An 18,029-nucleotide genomic window follows, 5' to 3' on the forward strand; every position below is an offset into this window, starting at 1 on the left:
AGCTCCAAATGCCATGGGGCGGTCAAAAAAGAAACAAAACAAAACAGCCCAAGCACCCTGCCCAGGTCCCAGTGCAGCAAACTGGGACTTGAGCCCAGCAGCCTCATCCAGGGCTCAGGTTCAACCTTGCTATCTCCCTGTACCTTCTAGGACCTGGCCACTCCCCTCCCCTGTACCCACCTCCCCCACTCCTTGTAAGTGTAACCTCTTCTACCTTCATGTTCAGGCTTTGATGGTTCCAAGGAGACTCTGGAACCAGTCACTCCTGAGTCCTCACACTCATCCTTTTACATATAATAAGAAACATGAAAAGGACGAATGTGGCTCGAGCCAGAGCAGAAAGAAAAGAGGAAGATGAAAGCCAAGCCAGTATCAAATTATCACGGGCTTCTTTTTTTAAGTAATACCTTTCCATGTTAAAACTGGCAAACCAAGAGGCATTCACTTTTGCTTTTAAATTGCTTCAAAATATTTGGTGGAAAGACTGGGGGTGTTTTGGAACTGTGGCTCATCGAAGAAAACTGGTTCCCAACTCAATTAAAGGAAAAAATATTGCTTTGCTCACTCCAGCTTTTTCAAATCACAGTTTACCTAGAAATGATGACAAGATTATATTCCATTTGGCCTTCACGGTTTTTTAAAGGAAATTTAACGAGCTGCCAACACTTGAAAACCTGTGGTGACTTCACATGTAAAAAGTCTAGATTTCTAACAGAACAGTGTAAATCAACTATAGTTCAATAAAAATTTTTTAAATAAATAATACATTCAATATGATTTTGAGATTTTAAAAAAGTCTGAATTTCCACCTTTTTGGACATAAGATCTATGCAAAACTAACCATACTAACCATTATGCCACACTAACCACTCTGCCTTGTGGTACTGCCAACCCCACAGATGGGTTATGTGATTTCTAGTTTGCCACAATCCCCGCCACTCCACACTGCCTCAGAAGTAACTCTCCTGGAGTTTCCATTGTGGCACAGCAGAAACAAATCTGACTAGGATCCATGAGGACACAGGTTCAATCCCTGGCCTCACTCAGTGGGTAAAGGATCCGGCATTGCTGTGAGCTGTGGTCTAGGTTGCAGGCATGGCTTGGATCTGGCGTTGCAGTGGCTGTGGTCGTGGCCAGCGGCTGCAGCTCCGATTCAACCCCTAGCCTGGGAACCTCCATATGCCACAGGTGTGGCCCTGAAAAGACAAACAAACAAACAAAAAGTAACCCCTCCCTCCTCACGATCATGCAAACCAAGCCCCTGGAGGCCCCTACACTGGGCAGCTCTTTACAAAAAGCTCAGGGTGGACAACCGATGGCATTCAGTCCCCTACAGCCCTACCAGCTCCAGGAAAGCACGTCTCATGTTCCTGCCAGGTCACTCCCATGTCACCACTGACCCTGGGGAGGCTCTCAGGACCGTCTCCACCACTGATGCTGCCACACGTCCTACTCACCTGCTCCTCTGGGCCACTCTGCTCCCTCTTCACAGGTGTGGCAGGCACCTCCCCGTTGACACTCTCGGTCCCAGCGGTTGACATCAAACTTCTCCGCTCCTTCTGATTTGCCTTGTGTTCCACTTTCGTAACTCTAAACCTGATGTGGGGAAAGGGGAGATGTGATGGGTTTTCTTTTTCGGTGAACAAGAGTTATGGATGAACCCCGAATCACCCACCTGGAGGATCCCAAATGAACTCAGCCAAAAGTCGGGACAGCAATGAAAGTCACCATATTCACACACACACACACACACACACAACATATAAAACAAGGAGCCAACAGGGATCTACTGTACAGTCCAAGGAACTATACTCAATATTTTGTAATAATCTATGAGGAAAAAAGAATCTGAAAAAAATATATAGAGAGAGATATATGGATGTGTATAATTGAAACTGAAACTAACATGACTATACATCAAAAAAAAATTTTTAAGGGAGTTCCTGTTGTGGCGCAGCGGAAAGGAATCTGACTGGTATCCATGAGGATGGGGGTTCAATCCCTCGATGAGTGGGTCAGGGATCCTGTGTTGCCATGAGCTTCGGTGTAGGTCGCAATCCTGCGGTGCTGTGGCTGTGATGTTGGCCCGCAGCTATAGGTCTGATTCAACCCCTAGCCTGGGAACTTCCATATGCCACAAGTGTGGCCCTAAAAAGCAAAAAGAAAACAAAAAACAAAAAAAAACTTTTTTTTTTTTTTAAAGAAAGAAAATCACGGAGTTCCCGTCGTGGCGCAGTGGTTAATGAATCCAACTAGGAAGCATGAGGTTGCAGGTTCGATCCCTGGCTTTGCTCAGTGGGTTAAGGATCCGGCATTGCTGTGAGCTGTGGTGCAGGTCGTAGATGCAGCTCAGATCCCGCATTGCTGTGGTTGTGGTGTAGGCCGGTGGCTACAGCTCCAATTAGACCCCTAGCCTGGGAACCTCCATATGCTGCAGGAGCGGCCCTAGAAAAGGCAAAAAGACAAAAAAAAAAAAAAAAAAAAGAAGAAGAAGAAGAAAAAAATCACCATATTGAACAGGGGGAACATTCCCACGCAGCAGGAAGCCCTGTCCTCTGCCAAACCTCCAAGCTGATGTTCACTCCACACATCACAGACTTTGTTGCACAGTTTACAGAGCACGGGAAATTGCACTAAGAAACACGGGTACTCAAATATTAAACAGCTTCAGAGCTGTTCTAACAAGGACCTAGACCTTAACATCAGGAGTTCTAACCACAGAAAGCTGGATAAAAGCCCAACTAGTTTGCAAACCAGATGTTCAATGGAGAACTGCCTTCTTCCAATTTCACCCATCTCTACATACACACACACACACACACACACACACACAGCCCCAGCCACACGTTTATCGGCATGAGTTAGTGGCAGCGTTTCTGTATCTGTTTGGGTTTCGTCTGTTATTTTTTATGCAAATTTGGGTCAATTTTCTATCTTGCTTTTGTTTTTTTAGGGCTGCGCCTACAGCATATGCAAGTTCCCAGTCTAGGGGTTGAATCGGAGCTGTAGCTGCTGGCCTACACCACAGCCATAGCAACGCCAGATACGAGCTGTGTCTGTGACCTACACCGTAGCTCACAGCAATGTCCGGTCCTTAACCCATTGAGCGAGGCCAGGGATGGAACCTTCGTCCTCATGGATACTAGTCACGTTCATTACCGTTGAGCCACAATGGGAACTTGTGGGTCAATTTCATTAAGGATTAAGGAAAAAGTTAAGGAACTGAAGGAAGAGATTTTCCTCAAGAATTAAGAGAGAAAAACAGAGTTCCTGTCGTGGCTCAGTGGTAACGAACCCGACTAGGATACACGAGGATGTGGGTTCCATTCCTGGCCTCACTCAGTAGGTTAAGGATCCAGCATTGCCATGAGCTGTGGTGTAGGTCCCAGATGCGGCTCAGATCTGGTGTTGCTGTGGCTGTGGTGTAGGCTGGCAGCTGTAGCTCCAATTAAGCCCCTAGCCTGGGAACTTCCATATGCCACAGGTGCAGCCCTAAAAAGCAAAATAAATAAATAAATAAGAATTAAGAGAGAAATTAAAGAAATTTACTCACTTGGACTGTTCTTCTAGGCATCACCATCAATTCGCTGACGTGTTTCATAATACTTTCTACTTCTAGCCTTCACTTCCCTTAAAACCATCTAAAATACATCCTCCTGCTTTGTCCAAAATGAGATCACCCACCAGAAGGAGGGAGTGAGAGGAGAAATGGGGGAAAGTTGTCACCACAAATCTATTTGGAAGAGCGCTGAGTCCCTTTAAGTAGCCCATGCTGACAAGCAGCCTGTAATCATTCAACATTCGCAGAATTTATCAACCTCCAAGACACAGAGTTGGACTGGGGGCATTTAAGAAAGCGTGTTGAATCCACATTGAAAATTTCCGCAGATTTTTTTTTTTTAAAGCAAACAAAATATACTTTGTCCAAGCGAGTTAACAGGTTCTCATTTCACTCCATATTCATAAGTTCGCGTGACTCCACTCTTGAATAAACAGTGTGGTCATGAGTTGTACTGTTTTGCTGTAAGGGGTAAAGAGCCCTGTAGTCTTCTCCTAGCTGCTTGTGCAACACATGATGAAACTCAACGGAATTCAAACAGTAAGAATAATAATAATGATAGCAGCCAACACTTCTTGAATGCATAATAAGTGCCCCAAAAGGGTCTAAAATCTTTATGTGAGTCACCTGCTTTAGTCTTCACAGCAACCAGATGAATACTGCTGTCCTCTCCATTTTATACAAGGGGAAATGGGCAGAGAGAAGGAACAATTTGTAAGGAGTGGTGCCAGGACGCAAATGAGGGAGATTCAACAAGTCCTGGCTCTTCTTCCCAGAGTTTGTCAATAGAGAAGGAAGGATCATGTAGGCAATGCTGTCGACTTTTGCTCAGGCTTCCCCGTCTGGCTCTAGCACACATGCTCTTGACCATGACTGTCTACTGCCTTTCCACATGCATTAGCCATGCAGTTTCTGCAGGAGGCTCAGCATCTAGCAAAAAGGCTCTACATATCATCAAATTCATTCACCACTTGAACCGCAAGATCTCCACATCACAGTGGGTTATAAGTAAAGGGAACTCGAGGACGGGGAAACAGACACAGGAGGTGAACTAAAAGAAAGCAGGGCCAGGAATCCACGTGGATCTTACGGCAGAGGCTGGAGGGCAGTGGATCCACTCCATCGCTTCCTTTCTTCCTGGCACATGGCTGGGTGACATTTCCCACCTCCCCGGCCATAGGTGTGGACGAGTGATTGACTTCCAGGCAGAGGAATGTGAGCAAGAATGAAATGTGCCACTGCAGGCCCATCTCATTAAAAATCTCCTGTGAACAGTCCTCTGAACACTTTCTCCTGCTGGCCAACCTGGCAGAGCCACAAGGTGGAAAGGACCTGGGCCTCTGGATGACATCTCGAAGAGCCACCACCAATCTTTCAATTCCACAAGCAAAACAAACATCCGTAAATAGTTGAGATCTGGGCTTTATCTATTAGAGCAAGTGTGATGGTTAATTTCTTGTGTCAACGTGACTGGGCCAGGAGCTGCCCAGAGGGTTGGTAAAACATTATTTCTAGGTTTGTCAGTAAGGGTGTCTGCAGGAGATTATCATCTGTATCGGTAAATTGAGTAGAGAAGATCCCTCTCACCAAGGGGAATGGGCAGATTCAGTCGCTGGAGGGCCTGAAGAGAACAAAAAGGCAGGGAAGACCGAAGCTGCTCTTTCGGCTCAAGCTGACACATCCCTCTTCTTTGCCATTGGACATGAGCATCCCTCTTCTAGGGCCTTCAGACTGGGACTCTGGCTCACACCATCGGCTCCCCTGGTTCTCAGGCCTTTGGACTTGGACTGAATTACAGCACCAGCTTGTCTGATACTCCAGCCTGCAGACAGATCGTGGGCTTCTTGGCCTCTATCATCATGTGAATCAATTCTCATAACAAATCTCCTCTTATATTTGTGTGTGCATGTACATACATACATGTGATTCTGCCTCTCTGGTGAACCCTAACACAGCAAGTAATTAATACACTGAACATCTGATCTTTTTTTTTCAATTTTTTTTGTCTTTTTAGGGCCACACCCTTGGCATATGGAGGTTCCCAGGCTAGGGGTTGAATGGGAGCTATAGTCACCGGCCTACACCACAGCCACAGCAATGCAGATCTGAGCCTTGTCTGCAACCTGCACCACAGCTCATGGCAACACTGGATCCTTAACCCACTGAGCAAGGCCAGAGATCGAACCCACATCCTCATGGATACTAGTCAGGTTCATTAACCCCTGGCTGAGCCATGACAGGAACTTCGTCACATCTGATCTTGCAATAACTGCCTCTTAGAATTCTTCTGCTGTTGGAAAAATGCCAGACTCAGAAAATACAGAGGACGCTCAGAGACAGGACCTGAGCCAGGCTCAGGAGAACCCACGCTACACAATGAGTGAGAAATCCACACAGCACGGCAACTAGATCACAGAACCCAAAGCGCCCCGGGCCTCACCTGCCCACAGAGAGGACGGTGACCTCCCCTTGGCGCCTCGGGCGGCCCTCTTTGGACTTGTTGGCAGGTCTGATGAAGTGCCACCGCTTATGCCTACATCGATGACACACGTCCCGCTCGACAGCACCGCCCACTGTGTGCAGATGGTGGCCGCAGATGTGCTTTCCTGGGGTGCCTCCCGGTGACAAGGGCCCGGGGCTCACGGGCGGGCTCCCAGGAGTGCTGGGGGTCACAGGGCTACAGGGGGAAGAAAAAGGAAAAGGTGGATCTGGTTACTTAAAAGAAATACCAGCGAAGGCAAATCTCTCCCACGGAATGTAAGAAGCAGGTTCAAAGCAAAAGGAAAAAATGTCTCTTCCAATTACACAAATGGGCGTTGTGAACTGATCTCAGACAGCAGGCATTCAGCTTTTACGACTGTACAATGACAGCTCGTTTTAAACAGTAATAATGTGATTTATCACTTCTAGGATGGAATTAAAGAGCCAGAAATAAACCCCTGCTTCTAATGATGGTGTACTGTTTGTCTTAAAGTATTAGGTTTCTTTCTAAATGGCCAACCTCCCTTCTCATCCAATCTAATTTCAGGTAAACTAATTTCTCACACATACCCAAGCGCCTGCCCAGATCTCTAAGCAAATAGATGCCTTGGACATACGTGCCTTGGAGGAGAGAAAAACTTAAATTCCAGTCAAATTATCGAGTGGCTTTTGATCCAATCTGACGATTGTATCAAAGGAAGAAAGCTTTTAGGTCAAAAGAGAGATGTTCAAAAGAGGTTGATAATAGGAATAATAAAAATAGCTAACACTTAGCACTCTAAGCATTTGATATACGTTAATTCGGTTCACTTTTACAAAACTTTCTGAGGTAGATATTATTAATTTCCTTATTTATTTGTTTATATTTTTCTGTCTCTTTAGGGCTGTACCTGCAGCATGCAGAGGTTCCCAGGCTAGGGGTTGAATCGGAGCTGTAGCCACTGGCCTTCACAGCTACAGCAAGGTGGGATCTGAGCCATGTCTGCGACCTACACCACAGCTCATAGCAATGCCAGATCCTTTAACCCACCGAGCAAGGCCAGGGATTGAACCTGTATCCTCATGGATGCCAGTCAGATTCATTTCCACCAAGCCATGACAGGAACTCCAATTTCCTCATTTTAAAAAAGAAGACACTGAGCCTCAGAGCAGTTAAGTAACTTGCCCAAGGTCACACAGCCAATAAGTCATGGTTGAGATCCAAATCTGGAAAGACTACATCTAGAAACCATGATCTTAATCATCACGCTGCAGTGCTTCAGAAACAGGGGAGACCCCTTTGATAACCTGGAAGAAACCCAGCCAGACCATCCAAAATGTAAAAAGCAGAAGTATATATAGGTCAGATGCTAACTGCTTTCATCAAGCTGTGTCAAGGCTCTGGTCTACGAGGAAAGGAGGAATCAAGACAGCACAGGGCTGGCCTGACCAGGAATCAGCCCTCTGACCATGGAGGAGCGGGTGGGTGGGGCAGCTGGTCACAGCACAGCCTGACTCTTGAGACTGGGCCAAAAGCCCCAAAGGCGCATGGAAGTCTCATGACAGCATAAACCAGCCTTTATACTGCTGATAACCGGCCACCTCAAAAGCAGCACGCCTGATGGAAACGATAGTCTCAAACATTACAGCCCAGAGTTTCCTGGTGTTCTTTAGGAATGCTCTTTAGATTGTTTAAAACGCAAAATTGCAGGGAGTTCCTGTTGTGGCTCAGCAGATTAAGAACCCAACATAGTGTCTAAAATGATGCAGGTTCAATCACTGGCTTCACTCAGTGGATTAAGGATCAGGTGTTGCTGCAAGCTGTGGTGTTGCGAATGTGGCTCGGATCTAGCGTTGCTGTGGCTGTGGCAGAGGCCAGCAGCTGCAGCTCCAATTAGACCCCTAGCCTGGGAACCTCCATAGGCTCAGGTTGGCCCTAAAAAGAAAAAAAGAAAGAAACCCCCCAAAAAACCCACAAAAAACAAACAAACAAAACACAGTTGCAGCTTTCTGGGGTAAAACAAGGTCCACACCACATATCAGGAGTCTAAATTTGAAAATTTAACAACATTCAGAGTTCCCTGGTGCCTCAGCAGGTTGAGGATATGGCATTGTCACCGCTGTGGCTAGGGTTTGATCCCTGGCCTGGGAACTTCCTTTTGCTGAGGGTGTAGCCAAAAAAGAAAAAAGTTTAACCACCTCCATTCAACGAACGTTTATCTGGGACCTGCTGTGCACAAAACCCAGTGGCAGGGACCACAGGATGCCCTAAGATGCCTGAGGCAAAGATACGCCGAGGTGACACGGTCCTACCCCAAGGTGTCTATGGGCAGGACTGGAAAATAGGAGAAGTCACAGCTCCTGTGTCTCTATGAACTACACAAGCAGAGCTCCCTACACTGGTCTTCCAGCCCTGAGTCACCTTGCTAAAATCCAACATGGCCAGTTTCACAAACATGTATGAAATACCTAAGATGTGCTGGCTGTACCACCCACAGAGTAAGCAGACAAAGGTCCAAACTCCTTGCCGTGTCACTCAGTCCCAACTGGCCTTGCTGGACCTTCTAGCGTCTGTCCATAGCACGTCCTCCGGCCACCACAGACTGAACGTTCCTGGGTCACCCCCCACTTTCACGCTCCAGGGTCTTTTGCTCTGGCCTTTCTCTGCAGCCCCCACCTCCTGTCTCCACTTCCACTAGACGGAGTCCTCCATGGTCAGGCCCTGTGAAGGCGCACCTCCAGCATCATGCCCAGCACACAGCAGGTACTCAATAAATGCCCCTTGAAGCATGAACAATTATACAGAAAACAGTTACCTGTAATTATGAGGATGCTCAATAACCATAACCTAAAGCTGGGAATCCCACACCAGAACTCAGCCAGTGCCCCCACCCTAGGCTGGTTTTATGTTTCATCATCATTGTCCATGGAGGTCTTTTGATGCCCCCGCTATTTGGAATTCCTTAGAATAACCCAGTGAAGTTGGTCTGGTGGTAATCTCCAGTTTATAGATGATGGAACTTGAACTCAGAAGGGTCAGTTAACTTGCCCAAGAAGAGGTGACCCATAAGCAGTGGAAGTAAGACTCAACCCAGGGCCCCAACTCCAAAGCTGCTTCTTCCTCCCATCACTGCTCTGGAATAGCAGTTCTCAACCAGGGGCCACTTCGCCCCCAGGGAACACAATGTGTGGAGCCGTTTTGGGTTGTCACACAGCAGAAGCCGGGGACAGTGGTATCTTGTAAGTGGAAACCAGGAATGTTGTTCCATGTCCTGCCCTGCACAGGACAGCTCCCCACAGCAAAGAATCATCTGGCCCTAATGTCGAGAGTGCCAAAGGACAGAAAGCTGCTCTAACAGGTAAGTGAAAAGAGAAGCCCCATAAAATCAGGGGAGGAGCGCTCACCTTTCAGGATCATACAGGCTGTTATCTGCCACCATTGCCTTCAAAACATCGGCATTTGCTAAGGGGGGGGAAAGAAGGAAAGAATTAAAGTGGAATGAATCAGATGAGTGATCACAGAATTGGCACATCAGAAAAGCTGTTGGAAAAACACCTGAGTTCCTTCCGTTCACAGACGAGGCCCTGGCGCCCTGGAGAAAGGAGGGTCTTTCCCAAGGAAAGCCTAGATGTGGCACCATCGGCTATAACTCTCACCAGAAGGAACTGACTGACAGAATCTATGCAGAGGAAAGCAGTTCTACTGCAGAGCTTTGTCTCCTACACATCATTAGCAAAGGAACACAGAAGCTGTTTCTCCTCCTCCCCGCCCCCATCAATCTCCCGCCCAGAAACTGCATTCAACTCACTTTGCTAAATATGCGGTGAAATGTATGTCTCAAGAGACCTGTATTCTAATAACTTAAATGTGTTCAAATAATTAGCCCTAAATCCTGGATACCCAGGTAAGTACGGAGTCCATCTCACATAGGATCAGGGATGAGAAGGGGTTAATTTTCCAGGCGTGGGGGGCACATGGCTTATTTCTGCTGATGGACCACACAAGACCTTAAGTCTAGCCAGATACCTTTAAATTTCAAGTGTTGGTCACACACGTCAGTTATCTAATATGGACTGAGTTACATTAGACTTCTAATGTTAATTTTTTTCAAAAAAAAAAAAAAAATCCAAATTGGTAGGTGGGGGCTGGGTTGAAAGCAAACAGAACCTAGGTTTCCTGGGTGCCTACCCCACCCCCAAGCACAGACACACCCATTCTTTTGGTCTTTTGTAAAGTGTCAAATCTTAAGGATAAAAGACTGAAGTGAATGAATAGTCAAGCTCCTCAGCTATTTCCCGGCAAGGCCAGATGCTATCACCATCTCCTGACCCCTTTTCATTGATCTTTTTTTTTTTTTTCTTTTTTAAAGCCTCACCCTGCAAGTTCCCAGGCTAGGGGTGGAACTGGAGCTGCAGCTGAGGCCTACACACAGCCATGGCAACACTGGATCCAAGCCGCATCTGCAACCTAAGCCACAACTTGCAACAATGCCAGATCCTCAACCCACTGAGTGAGGCCAGGGGTTGAACCTGCATCCTCACAAACACTATGTCTAGTTCCTAACCCACTGAGACACAACAGGAATTCCAAACTTTTTTTTTCTTTTTTGGCCACCCCATGGCATATAGAATTCCCAATGAGAGCTGCAGTTACAAACTATGCCACAGGTGCAGCCACACCGGGTCCTTTAATCCACTGTGCTGAGCTGGGGAGTCGAACATGCGTCCCAGAGCTCCAGTCTTGCACCACAGCAGGAACACTGCCTTTCCATTGATTTTTAAAGCACTGTTCTGAGGGAAACCACAACACATTCTCTGGAGATGAAATAATAAAAAAATCACTATTCACCATGTGAGCTAACACCAACATTTAACATTTAACATCTCAAATGACATCCCAAGAGAAGGAAAATTAACTCGTTTCAACACTGATGCTTTTTAACGTTAACTGAATGATTTATCCAATGTTTCTCAACATTTTTCATTATTCCCGCATCTGGAAGCCTTTTTTTGACACTTTTCCCTAGTCAGCCTCCCATGAAACTGTAATATTGCAGATATACATCTGTTTATGCACTATATGCATGTCTGTGTTTTACATATAAGATAGTAGGGGGTGGAGTTCCTGTTGCGGCTTAGCGGGTTAAGAACTTGACTAGTCTCCTTGAGGTTGCAGGTTTGATCCCTGGCCTCCCTCATGGGGTTAAGGATCTGGCACTGCCGCAAGCTGTGGTGTAGGTCGCAGATGCAGCTTGGATCTGGTGTTGCTATGGCTGTGGTGTAGGCTGGCAGCTACAGCTCTGATTTGAACCCTAGCTTGGGAACCTCCACAGGCCACAGGTACAGCTGTTAAAAAAAATATATATATATATGTATATATATAGTAAGGGGTTTTTCTGGTCTCCACAATTCAATTTTCTCCCCTTTCCAACCCTTGCAGATGCCTGGGGTTTTTGAACAAATATTGATGGAACATACCATCCTTTTCAAAAAGAAATACTTTCTTTGCCTTTCATGACTCTCTGAAGATGCACAACTGCATTTCCAAATTAAAGTTTTGATATAAGTAAGGCTCTTCTCGGGACCAAAAAAGTACTGAAATGGATCAGTAATACCTTCTCTTATATGACCGAAAGGCAAATGAACCTCCCTAAGACAAATTTAAGTATATTTCAATCAGTTTCTCTTTTAACGAATATTAAGAATTCAGAAGAATACTTTTCTTTCAGATAAAGGGTTTGGGGCATACACAATAATTTGCCAGTTGACACTTAAGACTCTGCTATCAGTTACTAAACTTCAAAACTATAAACAGAAAAGAGGGAAAATAACAATGAAGATAGCACTCGTGTACAAGAATGAGCTTTTCAAAAACAAAAATTTAAACAGTCACCTGAGAAAATTAATCACCTGCAAAATGATGACCTCCATTAGAAACATCAAAATATAAAATGTTCCCAAGAGACTTATTAAAATATATTGAAATCAACGTTCCCATCATGGCTCAGTCGTAATGAACCTGACTGGAATCCATGAGGATGTGGGTTCAATCCCTGGCCTCGCTCAGTGGGTTAAGGATCCAGTGTTGCCATGAGCTGTGGTGTAGGCTGCAGACATGGCTCAGATCTAGCATTGCTGTGGTTGTGGGATAGACTGGCAGCTACAGCTCGCATTTGACCCCTAGCCTGGGAACTTCCATGTGCCAAGGGTGGGCCCTAAAAAGCAAAAAAAATAAAAAATAAAAAAAATAAAAATTGAAATCATTACTAAAACTTGTTTTTTTGTTTGTTTTTAACAGGCTTTTGCTGTTTCTCATGTCTTCATGAGATCACTTTATCTCTTAGAAATAATTGTAAACAACCCCTGTTTGCTGAGTGATATCTTTAAGAGCAGACTCAAGTTTCTATGCAAATATCATTCATAGCAATGGAGGATAGGTACGTGAGAGCAACACACACACACACACACACACACACACATACACACACATCCTTGTCTCTAGTCTACCCTCCCATCTAGACCAGGGAGTAAATTTCAACAAAATATCCCTTAGGAACATTTGTGGTTTCCTGTGATGAGAAAACACTAACATAACTCCCCCATTAGGACATAAACACATGCTTTAATTTGGCTATAAAATTACTGTAAAAGAGCAATAATACAAATAAGATTTTTTTTAAATAATACAATTTAAAAATAATACAATTAAGATTTTTAAAAATCGAAACATAGTTGATTTACAATGTTGTTAGTCTCAGGTCTATGGCAAAACATATAATATAACCTATATGTAAATATATATATAAATATAATATAATATAAATTATGTTTATATTAAATATGTAAGTATGTATGTATGTATGTATAATATGTACATATACATGTAAATATATATAAATATCATATAAATTATATTTATATTAAACATAAATATATGTAGAATTATATAGAATTATATATATCCCATATAGGTTATTACAGAATATTGAGTATAATTCTCTGTACTATTCAGTAGGTCCTTGTTGGTTCACTCAATTAACGTGTGTTGAATACATATCTCTTCCTTGTAATTACTCGTATGTTTTCCCCTACACTTGTCAACATTCTGTCCAGCTATATTTCCCTTCATGGGCATCCAAAGAATGAGAGGAGTAGCTATAGGGCGGGAGAAATTTTCTCATAGGCAGTAATTTCCAGAAAATGTGTCTCTCTTCTTTCCTGAATTTCTGATAATACGCACAGAGCAGTCAAAATCAAACAAAAAGAAATCCTTTTTGCCATCACACAAACTGAGCCCCAAGTAAGAATTTCCCCAGGGGATCCCTCCCCACAGCCTCATGGGAATAACCATAATGAGGGGTGCTTGGAGAGCAACCCGAATACTCTCAATTCATGCTATTTTCAGACTGTTTCAGGGCTTGGTGGAGAAGCTCAGCTATGGAGTCACAGGTACTTTTCAAATGCCCATACGATGCAAGAAAACCCCTGGGACTACCCGAACCCTTGTCACGTCAGGGTGCAGGACAGCTGACAAATTCATTCTTCAAGAGATTTTTATCTAAACTTGATTCCCAACATTTAAGACACGATAAGATTTAAACCCTAAACAAGAATGTGGCCCTGAGTACAGATGAGATACTACCCATTAGCCAAATTAAAAACGCAAAGCAGAAGGCTAGTGATATATCATGACCGTAAGTGTTATAAAATATGTAAATACAGGCAAGGAAAACCTAAATAAATACGGGGAGATGGTAATGGATGGTTTGTATGCAATTTTACTCTATTTTTTTTTTTTTGGCTGCTGTGTGCTGCAGCTTGATATGGGATCTCAGTTCCCAGACCAGGGACTGAACTCAGGCCACAGCAGTGAAAGTGCAAAATCCTAACCACAAGATCACCAGGGAACTCCTTTTATCCCTTTTTTTTTTTTTTTTTAACTGTTTGAAGAACAGTTACATTATGGTGTACTGACAATAAAAAAAAAAGAAAGAAAGAAAGCTAATTAACCTCAATGGGAAGGTCTAAATTGATATTAAATTCAGAGTCTCTTAATGAGAAAGATAAAGAAGAGAAAAATGCATTTTGTGCTATAGCAGATTTAAGTCTCAGAGACAAACTAAAAAAGTTAGGTTGTCAAGTGGTAAGAGACCCAAGTGTGTCCTGGTTCCCCAGCTGTGGCTTTGGCACAGGCCAGAAGCTGGAGAGGACCATGGAGAAAAAGGGTGTCTGGTGAGATCAGAAAGTGTCCTGGTGGCCAAGGAGAACCAAGGCCACACAAAGGATGACAGCCACCAGCCCTCTTCACAGGTCACTGGAGGAATCACAGGTGGACAGGCGGTGGCCCTGATGGCAAAGAATCGGACGGAAAAGAACTGGGGAGCAGAGGAGAAGAATGAAATCAGCGCCTTGGTGACATTTTCTAACCACCTCTGGTAATCAAGGCAGCGGAAAGCAAAAGGCTACTTTCGGAAAGGAAAGGGATATCATTCAAAAGGAAAAGAACAGCCCTATAGCCCAGGCGTGTGGGAGGGAGGAAATTATAGTCTGTTTGCTCCAGGGATCCAGAGGCTTCTCCTCTGCTGATGCCATCCTGAATGTGCCAGCGGTGTGACACTGGGCAACTTTCTTACCCTCTGGGCTTCTGTTTCCTCATCTGCAAAATAGGGTGATAACAGGGACTACCTCCCAGAGGAGTTGGATAATTGAATGAGTTCACGTTTAAACGTTCTATAGAGGAGTTCCCGTCGTGGCTCAGTGGTTAACGAATCCGACTGGGAACCATGAGGTTGCGGGTTCAATCCGCGGCCTTGCTCAGTGGGTTAAGGATCCGGCGTTGCCGTGAACTATGGCATAGGTCGCAGATGCAGCTCGGACCCTGCGTTGCTGTGGCTGTGGCGTAGGCTGGCAGCTACAGCTCCGATTCAACTCCTAGCCTGGGAACCTCCATATGCCACGGGAGCGGTCCAAGAAATGGCAAAAAGACAAAAAAAAAATAAGAAAAATAAAAAATAAAAGTTCTATAGAGTGTCCCAGCGGTACACTTTATCCCCTGGAAAGGAGGAAGTTTATCATCTTGCTTTCCTGCTACCAGGAAAAAGGCAGCTGATAGCAAGTTGGTTAAATGCAGACTCTCAAATCAGATGCTAGAGTGCATCAGTGTGACACTGGCAAGCAAGTTAAGTGCCGTGGGCCTCAGGTCCTCAACCATGAAACAGGAATGAAGTATCTGAGTCATAGGGCTGTTAGCTCCTGGCAAGCCCTTAGAACTCATAGATGTGGAAAAGAGACTTTCGGTCACAAAGGGGAGGGGGGAGGGAGTGGGATGAATGGGGAGTTTGGGGTTAGTAGATGCAAACTATTACATTTGGAATGGATGGGCAATGAGGTCCTGCTGGATAGTGCAGGGAACCATATGCAATCACCTGTGATGGAAGATAATATGACAAAAAGAATGTATATATATTATGACTGGGTCACTTTGCTGTACAGCAGAAATTGACACAATACTGTAAATCAACTGTAATTTGAAAAAGAAAGATTAAACTCATCCTCCCTTTAAGAAGATGGAGGTTTAGGAGTTCCTGTTGTGGCTCAGTGGTAATGAACCCAACTAGTATCCATGAGGACGTGGGGTGGATCCTTGGTCCCATTCAGTGGATTAAAGGATCCAACGTTGCTGTGGCTGTGGTGTAGGCTGGCAGCTACGGCTCTGATTAGACCCCTAGCCTGGGAACTTCCATATGCTGTGGGTGTGGCCCTTAAAAAAAAAAAAAAAAAGGAAGATGGGAATTTACAATACATTTCAGAAGAGGAAAAAAAAAACTCACTGACTCTTAGATAACTCACTTCTGTGGAACCGTCCCCATCAGACAGTGCTGGAAGCTGAGCTGATGGTGAGCTCAGATAAAAGGTGCGGCCAATAACTTGAGAGACAGCTACAGGGGAGTCCATACAAATCCTGGCTCTAGAAAGCAGGTTTTTAATAAAACATAGGAATATTGAATTGTTCCAGACACTGAAAGAGCCATACCTTCATTTTTCATGATGTAGTGGACAATCTGTCCAACGGTGTCACTATTTTCATTCACGCTGTCGTTCATCTCTGAAAGAGAAAGGGAAGGGGAGGATGAGTGACAACTGATCACCTGCATCAGGTCAACAAGACATGCAGTCTTAGTGCTCAAGAGCCCACTAAACAGTCTCCAGAAAGCTCAGCCAGTCACCCACAGTGCTAAGAGGTCTGCCTTCTTCCTTCAACCCCAAGTTGCCTGATGCAGAGCTCAGAGTGCCTTCTTCAGCGTCAGTAACAGAGGCATCCATCCATCTCTTCTCAAGTCCAAACACACACTCAGTTTCCAAAACGACAGTTCCATGCAGCTCTATCAGTCCTTGCTACTGATATTTCCCTCTCATCATTTTGTTAAACCCTTAAGAGAAATGCAAAGAAGAAAGCTAATTAAAAGAAAAACTTTTCTCATATTAAGAAAGTAAGTCAGAAAGAGAAAGACAAACACCGTATGATATCATTTTTACGTGGAATCTAAAATATGGCACAAATGAACCTATCTACAAAACAGAAACAGACTCACAGACATAGAGAACAGACCTGTGGTTGCCAAGGAGGATGGGGAGGAATGGGATGGACTGGGAGTTTGGGGTTTGCAGATGCAAACTATTGCATTTAGAACAGGTAAGCAATGAGGTCCTGTTGTACAGCACAGGGAACTATATCCAATCACTTGGGATAGATTATGATGGAAGATACTATGAGAAAAAGAATATATGTATATGTATAACTGGGTCATTTTGCTGTACAGCTGAAATTGGCACAACAATGCAAATCAACTATTCTTCAATTAAAAAGAAAAAAAGAAAAAGAAAAAAACTTGAGTTCCCGAAGTGGTGCAAAGGGATCTGCAGCATCTCTGCAATGTCAGGATGCAGGTGCAATCCCCAGCCGGGCAAAGTGTATGAAATGATCTGGCATAGTTCATACAACTGTGGCTCTTATCTGATCCCTGGCCCAGGAACTCCATACGCCACGGGAAAAAAAAAAAAAAAAAAAGAGAGAGAGAGAGAGAGAAAAATGCTAACAATTGGAATTTCCATTGTGATTCAGTCGGTTAAGGGCCTGATGCTGTTGCCCCGCGGATGCAGGTTCCATCTCTGGCCTTGCTCAGTAGGTTAAGCATCTGGTGCTGCCATAAGCTGTGGTGCAGGTTGAATATGTGGCTCATCTGATTTGACCCCCTAGCCTGGGAACTTCCATATGCCACGGGTGCAGCCCTAAAAAGAAAAAAGAAGAAACTTGTCCTTGGATTTTATTTTAATTGCACGTATACTATATGAATTTAGAATATTAATTTATTCCTTAAATTGAGTAATTATTCAGCTGTGTTTATAAGACTCTCCTTTTCTTTTAAATGCACTTCTAAATGATCTAAACACTGGTGGTGGTGAATTGCCTACAAATCCAGTTTACTTTAGGAGACTCTGTACATGGGATCATCTCCGAAAAAAAATCAAACCTCCACTCTTGATCTGTATAATTTGTTCCCATAACACAAGAAGGAAGAGGGAAGATTGACCCAGTTCACAGAGAACTAATCAGGGTGTGCAGCATCCAGAAAAGTGTCTTCTCCATCCAAGCTGCTTCCAGATCCTCCGATATACATGTTTGGTGGGACAGCATACAGGCTGACCGCTAAGCCAATCTACAGAGCATCCCTGGAGGAGGGGGAGGTTCTGCTTTCTGTTGACAAACACCCAGCCTTGGTTTGCTCATGAGCTTACACATGACTCATCGTGCTGTGTCTCTGCCTCAAAGGTCAGTGGGGGTGGGAAAAACCAACAGGCCAGCAAGCTGGCAAGAAATGAGGAAGCCCCCCTCCCTCTGCCCTCAGCGCCGACTCGAAGGGTGGCCTAGTCCAAATGTCACCTTTCTGCACACACTGCCCTTTTCGAGGCTGAGAGGGATAAGGAGCATTCCCCAGGGCTCTCAAGGACG

The 18,029-nt window shown here is 44.6% G+C and overlaps 1 protein-coding gene across 4 annotated transcripts in view; it reads right to left on the minus strand.

The window, feature by feature from the left end:
- RELL1 (RELT like 1) overlaps positions 1-18,029 on the minus strand; it is a 70,828-nt gene that overhangs the window by 16,231 nt on the left and 36,568 nt on the right. For 3 of the 4 annotated variants that reach the window (XM_084971727.1, XM_013978589.3, XM_084971726.1), the window contains 4 exons: positions 16,053-16,124; positions 9,425-9,482; positions 6,000-6,236; positions 1,458-1,596 (listed from right to left, as the gene is read on the minus strand). In XM_084971727.1, the coding sequence (XP_084827853.1) occupies positions 1,458-1,596; positions 6,000-6,236; positions 9,425-9,482; positions 16,053-16,124 (506 nt within the window). Of the gene's footprint in view, positions 1-1,457; positions 1,597-5,999; positions 6,237-9,424; positions 9,483-16,052; positions 16,125-16,249; positions 16,451-18,029 lie in introns of those variants that run through there. The other variant, XM_084971728.1, reaches the window with a different exon arrangement.

The sequence above is a fragment of the Sus scrofa genome, chromosome 8, assembly GCF_054392235.1.
Source record: "Sus scrofa isolate SSC_HxYL_T2T_F1_AM1 chromosome 8, Sscrofa_HxYL_maternal_Yorkshire_Landrace_v2.0, whole genome shotgun sequence".
NCBI classification, from domain to species: domain Eukaryota; kingdom Metazoa; phylum Chordata; class Mammalia; order Artiodactyla; family Suidae; genus Sus; species Sus scrofa.